Source organism: Symphalangus syndactylus, chromosome 18 (genome assembly GCF_028878055.3).
Source record: "Symphalangus syndactylus isolate Jambi chromosome 18, NHGRI_mSymSyn1-v2.1_pri, whole genome shotgun sequence".
Classification (NCBI taxonomy): Eukaryota; Metazoa; Chordata; class Mammalia; order Primates; family Hylobatidae; genus Symphalangus; species Symphalangus syndactylus.
Window position 1 is genome coordinate 76806385 of NC_072440.2, and position 12405 is coordinate 76818789.

The window sequence follows — 12405 nt, forward strand, 5'->3', positions numbered from 1 at the left end:
CATCAAACCTCTTTCCTTTATAAATTACCCAGTCTCAGGTACATCTTTATTTGCAGCATGAGAACAGACTGATACAAATGATGACAAAGAACCAACGTGTTGGTTTTGAATCCTACACTAGGCTCTTGAAAGCTATGGTAGAGCCCCCAGTCTTGAAAGACAAGACAATGAGATCTGGGAATGCTGAGAAGGAAAGAGGAGTTAATATGGCTGGGAGTTTGAAGGATTCAACGCACCAGTTTTATATGACAGATAACAAAGTTTGGAAGTACGCACACCTCACTCTGTCACCAAGGCTGGAGTGCAGTGGCATGATCAGAGCTCACTACAGACTTGACCCTCCTGGGCTCAAGTGATCCTCCCACCTCAGCCTCCCGAGAATGTAGGACTATAGCCATGCACCACCATGCCTGGCTATTTTTGTAGAGAAGGGGTCTCACTATGTTGTCCAGGCTTGTCTCAAACTCCTGAGCTCAAGCAATCCTCCCACCTCAGCCTCCCAAAGTACTGGGATTACAGGCATGAGCCACCGCACCCAGCCATGTCTGACTTTTGTGACTACAAAATCTTCTTTACCATATGGAGGAAAGAGTATAAACTTTGACAGCAGATGGATCTGGGTTCAAATCTCTAAGCTTCACCTATAAAATTGAAACTAAAATAACCAGGCCTATGTGGCCTGGGGTTGGAGAGTATTGAAGAGAATCGTGTAGAGCACCTTGCACCCTGAAAAAAGGCCAATGTCATTGCCTCACAGCAGGTATTCAAAGGGTAGTAACTGCTATTTCTGTCATCATCAGAAAATATAAAGATTATAAAATTAGGATAATTTTATATATACCTTGTGGATATATACCTTGTGGTGTATATATATATATCTTGTAGAGTGCAGTGTAGAAGTAAATGAGACAAGGCTTGTAAAAACTCAGAGCATTATACACAGTGCATGGTACATCTCCTGAAATGTACATTCCCATCAGAGAAGATGCTGTGGCTGACTGCTTCCTATCTCCCAGATCAGATTTATTCTACCTTTTTTTCCTGGACACATGGTGACTCAACTCAGAATTAGATTTACCAGCCTTCTTGGAAGCTACATTTGGCCATGAGACTGATATCGCACCAATGAAATAATAGCAAAACTGATGTGTCCTATTTCTGCTTTACCTGACTTGCTTTAAAAAAAGAAATCCTTCTTCTGGATCTCCTCTCTTTCCTCTTCCCCCATGCCAGAATTACACAGTGACAGTGACCAACTATAACAATGCAGATTTGGACAAGATGGTAAGAGTCACAGTGCAACAAGGTTGGAGGAACCTGGGTCCTGGAGTGACCACTTGGAGTAGAGCTGCCCACCAACCTGGACTACTCTCCTTGGGTCATGATATGGTTTGGCTGTATCCCCACCCAAATCTCACCTTGAATTGTAATGATTCCCACGTGTCATGGGAGGGACCTGGTGGGAGGTAACTGAATCATGGGGGTGGGTTTTTCCCGTGCTGTTCTTGTGATAGTGAATAAGTCTCATGAGATCTGATGGTTTTATAATGGGGAGTTCCCCTGCACACGCTCTCTTGCCTGCTGCCATGTAAGACGTGTTTTGCTTCCCTTTGGCCTTCTACCATGATTGTGAGGCCTCCCCAGCCATGTGGAATTGTGAGTCCATTAAACCTCTTTCCTTCATAAACTACCCAGTCTCTGGTATGTCTTTATTAGCAGCATGGAAACAAACTAATACAGGTCTATTACATAAGACAGCTATATCCAAAATAGGCAAATATATAAAGACATAAAATAGGCAAGTCATTGCTTGAACCAGGGGTTAGCTGGGAGAGGACTGCTAAGACAGAGAGATGGAAAATGTCTACTAATGGTTATAGAGTTTCTTTCTGGGGTGAGGAAAATGTTCTAATATTGACTGTAATAATGGTTGCACAATTCTGTGAACATTCTGAAAACCACTGGATTTTACACTTTAAATGGGTGAATTGTATGACAGGTGAATCATATCTCAATAAAGCTGTTAAAAAAAGAAATACTTCTTTCTCTTAAGCACTGTATTTTTGGGACCTTTTGGTACTGTAAAACAGTATTTAACTTATATAGGACCATTTTCTGGGTCTCTGCTTTCTTCTTCACAAGCTGAATTAAAAAGTGAAAGGGAAAGAGTTCATGTTGTTAAAAAAAAAAAGTCCAGGTATTTCTCTCTTCTTTTGAACTACATGGTATAAAATTGTGCAAATTCCAGAGGCTGTCTCAGCAGACAGAAACAAGAAAGGTAGGAAAAAAAGCCTGAGTTTCCTAAGCAGGAGAGGACCAGGGAGGAGATGGAAGATTTGTCTTTATGGCGAATTAGCTGCACTTCACCTGCCTCTGGGCCTTGCTGCAGAGACACAAGTAGGGGAGGCTGCACATGAACCAGGTCCTGAAGAAGCACGGGGCATCTGGCCCTCCCCACAGGGCACCATATCTTTCCCAAAGCCATATTGCTCTAAGAGAGAAAACCAGAAAGGGCGTCCAGCAGCCTGGCCCTTTTTTAGTCTTAACCTTGAAGGCTCCCAACAGGCGGTGGTACTGTGATTTTTTTTTTTTTTTCTAAAATCCCATATATAGGCAAACTATCAATCCAGAGTGAGGAGGGAGCCTTTGCTAGGGAGAATTCTAAAACAGCCCCTGGCTTGGGCTTTGCAACAAAGCTGTCCAGCCCGTACCATGGGCCCCCTTTGTTGTGGCTGCCAGGAGCCCTCTGAAACCTCAGGCCCTTTCTCTCTTCGCTTAGGCAGTCCTGCTGTGCAGTCAAAATCTTCTGAAAGGCTACTGGACAATGGTGGACAGGCTCATACTCCAGCCGTTGCTGAGCACAGATCCCCTCCCACCAATTCCCACACAGGGTCCTGGATGGAACTGTGTTCACTCACTGTCTTCCTGTGCATTGCTGCTCTATAGATAGAGATTTTTTTTTTTCAGAAATTCATTGCATGGTCTGTCTTCCAATCATCCTCCCAGCTGGTGAAATTTCATACAACTGGTGGTTTTCTAAATGAAGCAAATTAAGGGAAAGAATTCTAAGCCCTGCTTGTCACCTTCCTCTTGGCTGTAGTTTCCTGGGACCATGTCAATGTAGATAATTATGGGATTTGGGATCCTATGTTAGATTAATGCATGAATCAATTCTTTGACTTTCTCCATCTCTACACTCTGTTCCGTGTGACTAAGAGATGTTAGCAGACATGAGACATACAGGCATTTGGAGAAGTGCTTGCTGGTTTGAATTTCTCTCTTGCACCTCTCCCACCCTCATGAGACCATGTCTGGGCTGCCTTATTTGAGCATGAGGCACACTGGAGCAGAGTCAAGTCACCCAAGTCATTCCAGTTAAAACCAGCCTAGATCAGCCAACATCCAGCCAACTCCCAGAGAGATGGGTGAGATCGCCTGAGATAAGAAGAACCTCCCACATCCGCTGAAATCACTGCATATAGACTCCTGATCTAAATAAATGCTGGTCTAAATACATTTTAAGTAATGAGATTTGAGGTTATTTGTTACACTGTGTTATTGTGGCAGTAGCTGACTGATACAAATACCAATCATTCACTCACCGTACTTCCAAGAAGAGCCCCCAATTTTCAGGTGAGATGCATCTCTTTCCTATTCTTTTTTTTCTTTTTTTGAGATGGAGTCTCCCTCTGTCACCCAGACTGGAGTGCAGTGGTGTGATCTTGGCTCACTGCAACCTCCACCTCCTGGGTTCAAGTGATTCTTCTGCCTCAGCCTCCTGAGTAGCTGAGATTACAGGCACCCACTATCACGCCCAGCTAATTTTTGTATTTTTGTAGAGACGGAGTTTCACCATCTCTGTTGGCCAGGCTGGTCTTGAACTCCTGACCTCAGGTGATCTGCCCACCTCGGCCTCCCAAAGCCTCTCTCCTATTCTTAATCCATGTGGTTTCGATGTCATATCCCTCCACTTCCCCATGCCCCAGTCATTCTCCATTTCTTTGTCCTCCTCCTACAAATTTGTTCAGAGGTGGGCACATGACAAGGTAAGCTAATCAGAGCAAAGCCTGGGATATTTACTTATAGAAGCTTGGGGGCAAAAAAATTAATAGTCTCAAGCTTTCCATTTTTCAGGAGAGGAAACTTTAGCACCTGTTATATACCAAGCTCAAAGACTGTCACATGGATAAACCAGTATTGGGTCTAGAATATAGGTTTCCAGACTTCCCTCTGGTTGATTCTCATTTCCCAGTGCCTTTTTAGAAAAGACAAAATTTCCTTTGAACACTATGCCCAGTTTCATTTATTAATTTATTAACTAAATGTATGTTGAGTGCCCACTGTGTGTGTTGCGGGTGTCATGCAAGATGGCTTTGGAATGAACAGGATCTGGCTGGGTTAGCCTCGGAAGGACACACGGCCAAACTAGTCAAATGTTTATTGCAATCTTGATGCAAGAGCATTTTCTGCAAACCAGAGAACCCTCTCTGAGCATTCATTTCATGCCCTATGGGTTCCCAAGGAAGCTCATCAAAACCCCAGTGCTTGCTGTGTGCTTTTCAAAGGGGACTGAACTCATTACCGAGTGGGATTTGATTTTTATTAAAAAACTTCACCTCACATCACCCTCCTGTCTTCCACCTGCTTTGCACCCGGCGGCTCATGACCAAACCAATAACCAAAATCAGGAAATTGCAAAAGCCTGAATTTCATGAAGTAATGTTTTAAAGCCGCCTTTAGGTGGGTGTTCCCTCCCCTGGGACGGTCTATAGGATGCATGCACTCCAATGGAACTGTAACCCTGTTGCACATTGTCTATTGTCTTCTGCCTCCTCCATGAGCATTTCTCATTGGGCTAAGTCAATTTTCTTAGAAGAAGGAAAGCTAGCATGTACTGAGTACCTACTATGGGCTAGACACTGGTTTAGCCATTTTACCTACATTGTCTCATTTAAATCCTCTTAAAGAGACATGGCAGGCAATAGCATTCTTTCCACATGACAGATGAAGGAACTAAGGCCCAGAGATGTTAAATAATTTGGCTGACAAATTACTCTGTCACTGCCAATAAGTGGCAGAGCAAGAAACCAAACCAAAGACTATCCACTTCCGATGCTGTTACCGTCCAGCTGTGGCCCCAGCTCAAATTACCACTAAGAAAACAGTTTTATTTCAGCAAACAGCAAAAATACATTGGGAAGAACGCTGGTATGTAAATTGATGCTGTGTTGCAAACTGCAATTGCATCTAGGGTGGGGGATTAGGAAAAGCTAGGTCTAAACTCTAACATACGTAAGAATCACCCAGGAGGTGCGTTTTAAAAATGAATACACTGGGACACAACACTCAGACGTTCTAATTCCTTAGGAGTGAGTGGGCCCAGGATCTACATTTGTAACAAGCATCTCCAGTGATTCTGGGTCAAGTCCTCAAGCCCCTCTTGGAGGTTTGGACCCTGGCCCCTGTTGTGATGTAGTTTTCTTTCATGGTTTTAGGAAACCCCAGTTTCCTCATATATAAAAACAGAAAAGCTAGGTAAAGTGTCTTTCCTTCCTTCCTTCCTTCCTTCCTTCCTTCCTTCCTTCCTTCTTTCCTTCCTTCCTTCCCTTCCTTCCTTCCCTTTCCTTCCTTTCCCTTCCGTCCTCCTTCCTTCTTCCTTCCTTCCTTCCTTCCTTCCTTCCTTCCTTCCTTCCTTCCTTTCTTCTTTCCTTCCTTCCTTCCTTCTTTCCTTCCTTCCTTCCCTTCTTTCCTTCCCTTCCTCCTTTCCTTTCCTTTCTTTTCCTTCCTTCCTTCCTTCCTTCCTTCCTTCCTTTCCTTCCTTCCTTCCTTCCCTCTTTTTTTTTTTTTTTGACAGTCTTGCTCTGTCACCCAGGTTGGAGTGCAGTGTCATGTTCTTGGCTCACTGCAGGCTCCACCTCTGGGGTTCAAGCCATTCTCTTGCCTCAGCCTCCCAGGTAGCTGGGACTAGTGGGGACTACAGGCGCATGCCACTGTACCCAGTTAATTGTTGTATTTTTAGTAGAGATGAGTTTTCTCCGTGTTAGCCAGGATGGTCTCAAACTCCTTACCTCAAGTGATCTGCTCACCTCGGCCTCCCAAAGTGCTGGGATTACAGGCATGAGCCACCGTGCCCGGCCTAGTGAAGTGTATATCTTTCTGAAAGACTCCATCAGGATGACTAAGAGCTATCTCCAAAGCAGAGATAAATGGAGACTTTGTGAGTACTGACCTCTTTTATTTAGCACCTATTATATATGAAACCAAGCCCCGTGCAAAACCTACAGAGAGTAGATTCTCTGATTTCCTCTGTTGGAGCAATGGTAGAAATGGGAGCATGGAGGATGTATGTAGCTTGGAAAAGGGGACCCAGGCTGATTCTAGTTAGAAGCAGAGAGATTACATTGCAGTCTATGCTGGCAGTTTCTCCTAATTTGATTGCCTTGCTGTGGCACTGGACTTAAGTTTAAAGATTCTGTTTGCAAAATAAACATATTTCCAAAGACATGGCTTCATCTTGATGAAGACAGTCTGCTGGGCTTGAGGCGGTGTCTTCCAGTGTGGATTTAATTTAATTTAATTTAATTTAATTTTTTTTTTTTTTTTTTTTTTGAGACTGAGTCTCGTTCTGTCGCCCAGGCTGGAGTGCAGTGGCGAGATCCCCTCTCACTGCAAGCTCCGCCTCCCGGGTTCGCTCCATTCTCCTGCCTCAGCCTCCCAAGTAGCTGGGACTACAGGCACCCACCACCACGCCCGGCTAATTTTTTTTTTGTGTTTTTAGTAGAGATGTGGTTTCACCATGTTAGCCAGGATGGTCTCCATTTCCTGACCTCATGATCTGCCCACCTCGGCCTCCCAAAGTACTGGGATTATAGGCGTGAGCCACAGTGCCCGGCCCAGGGTGGACTTTAAACAGGTGTGACAGGTGGGTGGATTTTAAACAGGTGTGACAGGTGTTTCCAAGACTGGGCGTGGGTGGATCAACAGCAGTGACCACTAGGGGGCAACTTGCATGGGAAGCCCTAGGTACTGAAAAATAAATCGTACCAACTAGTGTGATGTTTACCATTTCCTGTCCTGGCAGACACACTCTAAAGGGAGTCACTATCAATGCAGGTGGCAGTAAGAAACTTGTATCTTCAAGGACCTTGTCCTTTCTCCTTGACAGCTACCTCTTCCTTTTCCCATCTCCCCCACTGCTCCCCAGTGACATCTGCACCTCTACCTACTTCTCTGCCCGTGCCTTATGTTCCCAAAGTAGGTTCCCAGCAACATTCATGCCACTGAATGTTAAGGTGTTCATTGGTCTTCCTTAAGAGCAAAGAGATCAGATGTCAAAAGTGTTTGGGAAATGGCGGGTTAAAAAGAGTTCACCAGTTTTTATTACCACAAGGCTTTTCAGAGTCTTTAATTTGCTCACCTGATAATAACAGTACTACTAATACCAGTAATAACCTGCATGCATTTATTACTTTCCATATGCCAGGTACTATGACATGTGTTTTAAACATCTTATCTCACAACAACCTAGGAGGTAGGTGATATGATGGTCTCCATTTTGCAGATCAGAAAATAGGGGATCAGAGAGGTTGAAGATAACAAGACTAGCAAATGATGGTGCCTGTATTGGAACCCGTATGTGTCTGAGTCTAAGCCCATCATATCCAACTTGTCTCTTCTTTTTTTTTTGACAGAGTCTTGCTCTGCCGCTCAGGCTGGAGTACAGTGGCAAGATCTCGGCTCACTGCAACCTCCATCTCCCGGATTCAAGTGATTCTCCTGCCTCAGCCTCCTGAGTAGCTGGGACTACAGGCATGTGCCACCATGCCTGGCTAATTTTGGTATTTTTAGTAGAGACAGGGTTTCACCATGTTGGCCAGGCTGGTCTCAAACTCCTGACCTCAGGTGATCTGCCTGCCTCAGCCTCCCAAAGTGCTGGGATTACAGGCGTGAGACACCGTACCCAGCCTGTCTCTCTCTTTTAAGAAAGTGGCAGGATGTGGAAGGTGGGGGCATACAAACTCCCCAATCTTGCTACCATACCTCATCTAGAATCTGGGTCTAGAGGTTGAATAGAGAACACTAGAGGCAGACCAATGACCCCAGAGGAACTTGGTTCTCACTGGCACCCCTTTTCCTCTCCCCCGACAAGGCAGGATAAAGGTGCCTTTAGCAGGACAGGTGATGTTAGCTTGGTTTGGGTAGAAAACAGCTCCTTGCTTTTAACCTAAACTGAAATATGTTCTAAATGCATCTGACAACAAAAGGATGATATAAGGACAGAGATGCAGACTGCCTCCAAATGCCATCACAGGGATCATAACAGCTTTGTTTTTCACAGGGAGGGAAAAAAAAGTTAATGCCTCAAATTAGGAGGTCTGTCATGTTCCAAATTGTTTGCATTTCTAAAAATGGACTTTGACATGTGAATACTTATTATCTAATGGAAAATCCAAAAATCTGTCTCTCTCAAGGCAACAGCCAGGTAGTCAGGGGATTCTCATTAAACACATCTGTGTAAAGCTCTCTTTCCCAGTGAGGGAATAGAATGCACTCTCCTCCCTGCAACAACTCAGGATGTTTCTGAGCCTCTGGAGCCCTGGTCAAACTCTCCTCTTCAGAACCTTCGACTTACAAAAAGATATCTGGAGAACAAATCACAGAGTGTTCGTTTCCCAGAAAGATATCCTGACTGCAGTAGTTTTCACAATGTGGTCCCAGACGTGTAGCATCAGCATCACCTTGGGACCTGTTAGCAGTTCAACTCCTCAGACCCCAACCAAAGCTTAGTGAATAAGGTGCTCCTGGGTAAGGCCCAGGAATCTGGGTTTATAACAACCTTCCAAGTGATGCCGATGTGTGCTCAAGCTGGTTACAAAGTGAGAGCCATTGGTCTCATGGTCCCTCCCCCTCCTCACTCAGTACTTTTTGCAGTCTCTCAATGATCCTTCCACTCCATTTTCTTCTCTCCATCCTCTACCCACCCCAGTACCTGCAACAGCCTTCCAGTGGGTGTCTGAAACTCTAGTCCACGGTCCCCTAATCCAGTCTCCACTTAGAAGCCAGAATAATCTTTTGAGAGGGCAAAAGAAATGGCCACGACTGCTGATATGGTTTGGCTGTGCCCCCACCCAAATCTCATCTTGAATTGTAACTCCCACAATTCCCAGGTGTTGTGGGAGGAACCCGGTGGGAGATGATTGAATTATGGAGGTGGGTCTTTCCTGTGCTGTTCTTGTGGGAGTGAATGAGTCTCACAAGATCGGATGGTTTTAAAAATGGGAGTTTCCCTGTACAAGCTCTCTCTTTGCTATCCACATAAGATGTGACTTCCTCCTCTTTGCCTTCTGCCTTGATTGTGAGACCTCCCCAGCCACGTGGAACTGTGAGTCCAATAGACCTTGTTCTTTTGTAAATTGCCCAGTCTTGGGTATGTCTTTATCAGCAGCATTGAAACAGACTAATACACCAGTTTCTTGCTTATATCCTTGCAATGTCTCCTAATTTACCCCAGTTCGAGCTCATTAAAGAGTTCTACTGGCCGGGCATGGTGGCTCATGCCTGTAATCCCACCACTTTGGGAGGCCAAGGCAGGTGGGTCATCTAAGGTCAGGATTTTGACCAGCCTGGCCAACATGGTGAAACCCCATTTCTACTAAAAAAAAAAAAAAATGCAAAAATTAGCTAGGCATGGTGACATGTGCCTGTAATCCCAGCTACTCAGAAAGCTGAAGCAGGAGAATCACTTGAACCTGGGAGGCAGAGGAGGTTGCAGTAAGCCAAGATCACACCACTGCACTTCAGCCTGGGTGACAGAGTGAGACTCTGTCTCATAAATAAATAAATAAATAAATAAATAGTTCTACCTCCACCTCCTTAGGTCAGCTCTTCTCCACCAAGTCCAACAAACCATATGGAGAAGGGTGTTTCTGGTCTATTCTAAAAAGAGCTGCTTCCATTACACCCCAGTGGAAAATAGCTTAGAATAAGAGTCAGACTGATAGAGGTTCAAACTGCAGATCTACCACTGAATAGTCATATGACTCTAGACCAGCAAGATTTATCCTTACTTAGACATCATGTCCTCATTTCTAAATGCAGATGACAATGCCTACACAGCCTGATCATCATAGAATTAAATGATAAAATGATGTAAAGGGCCAGTCCTCTGGCACATAGTAGGGAGCTAATTAATTAATGGTAGCTGCCACCTGGTCTGGTCACCCAGCTGGGTTAACTCACAGACTCAAGTAGACCAACTTCTTAACCCTCTCTGCTCACCATGCTGTCCCAAGAAAGTTGAAAACGGCATTCTTTTCTCTAAAAGGCTAATCATTCCCAAGACCCTTGGCCAATAACTTGATTATGTTTATCTGTCCCTCAGAAGCTGTGTTCTTCCCCCACCCCACCCCCATTAATTTACCTTGTGTTTTGCCATTTGCCATTGTAACTTTCTGAGAAAAATCAACATATTTCACCTTACCTGGCATGATTTCTCATAGTTATCTTTTCCATCAGGCAACAAATATTGGGAAGTGAGGGGTAGCACGTTGTCCAACAATTGCTAGATGCACACACACACACACACACAAACACCTACACACTGGAACTTAGACGGACTTGCAGATGTCACCCTATGCAGACACACATGTGCACAGGTCACACAGACACCAGGACTCTCTATACCTTCATTATTTAATGCTAAATTTGACAACACCTGGACAAAAGAGCTAGAAAAAGCCGTACAGTACCTTTTGGTGACTTAAGTGTCGATATTGCCCAGTCACCATCAGAACTTCCTAAAAAAATAACAATCAAGAGATGCTGATGATCTGTTTGCAGGGCACCCATGTTCACTATGCCCTCACACCCAGGTGCTGTTGGCTGCCCCTGCTGCAACTTCCAAGCAGGGGCAGGCTTCAGGGGACCCAGGGAACAGGGAAGGGAGCCACGTGTGAAAAATGCAGCTATGTGTGTACCTCTTTCTGCAAGGCCTTGAAGCAGCCTCATGTTAACCCCCAACAGAAGATGAAAAGAAGCCTCCTGAAAAAGGCCTAGATATTTTCAGTTATGTAAGGCAGAAAGATAATTCTTAGGTAGAAAATCTGGCTGTAAATTTCAACCTGCTTAGAAAGAAAGGAAATTTTGAGTTATAGGAGCTCACCTTGGCTCAAGACTACACTCTGATGACAAGAGATAGATTTTGATCATGTTCCACTGCAATCCCCCTCCTGAAAAGGGGTAGATTATTAGCCCCAGATTCAAGGTTGGGACAGGCTCTACTGACTGCGACTTCAAATGCTGGGTGACAGGCCCCATGGGGTGGTGGCTACCTTACCACAGTACCTAACACACATTCTGTGTTTGGAAAATATGACTGAATGAAGGAATGCATTCAATTTTATCCACAGAGTCACCCTTTCTAAGGTAGGGAATTTCTAAACAGTAATGAGATCAAGCTTGTTATCTGAGAATCCCATAATGAGTAATACATTGCTTTACAGAACAGGTGTGTGCCTGGAGTTTTCATTATAAATCAGTTTATCCTAATTGAATTCCCTTTCAGATGTCCCGAATGAGCCCTGGGAGATCTAACATTATTAACAGAATTCCATAATGACTCCTTTCATAAAATGAAGGATACTGAGAATTGGCCAAGGCTATACCCAACCCAAACCCCCCCAACCTTGCATCTTCTTTGATAGTTCTTCTCTGTAAGATTGGGTTTTGCTTAAAGTGGGGCAAACCTACCCATGAGACCCCTCCTCATTGCCTGGAGACCTGGCCAATCAGCGTGTGGTCCTAGCTCTTTCCTTTCTTAGGCATCTACCTGGAAAGACCAAGTCCTCAACAGTTTGGCACCATTTCCAGAGATATATCAGGCTAAGTGAAGGTGCAGGGAACAGTCTGTCATCTGAGTGATTACAGAGCACAGATCCAGCCCCATTTAAACATTTCTGGCTGGCCTCCCCAGGCATGCCAAAGGATGCTCAAATTGCCACATCCCCTCCTGTGGATCTGAACTGTACACCCCTCATCACTCACAAGAGGGACAATTGGAGCAATAGAAGAGAGAAGAGTGAGGAAGTTAAAACTGAGTCGGACCCACCCAGGATGGCTCAGTTCTCTTCTCCCCCATAGCCAGGGTCATCTGGAAATAGTGGTGCGACCCCCATTCTTCCTGTGTGGGTGGACACATGGTGACCGAGCCACTAAGTCGCAGACTCCAGGGAAGCCATCTCAACCCCAAATCAAATCCATTGCTGTTTGCCTTGAAGGCAGGAACCATTCTTTTGTCATCTCTGTCCCCATTACCTCAGATAGGGCTTAGCTCTTACAATAATGAATTTTCATTTATAAGTTCGTTGACAATAGGGCATTTAATAAGATGATGTATAGGCTACAGAA

General features: G+C 44.7%; 1 protein-coding gene across 3 annotated transcripts in view; it reads right to left on the reverse strand.

Annotated features, from left to right (window-relative positions):
* The window catches only part of SHISA9 (shisa family member 9), a 336550-nt gene that overhangs the window by 13959 nt on the left and 310186 nt on the right, over positions 1-12405 (reverse strand). The window contains exon 4 of one of the 3 annotated variants that reach the window (XM_055254356.2): positions 10749-10796. The exons of the other annotated variants lie outside the window; for them this stretch is intronic. Within the exon in view, the coding sequence (XP_055110331.1) occupies positions 10749-10796 (48 nt within the window). The remainder of the gene's footprint in view (positions 1-10748; positions 10797-12405) is intronic. 3 annotated transcript variants of the gene reach the window in all.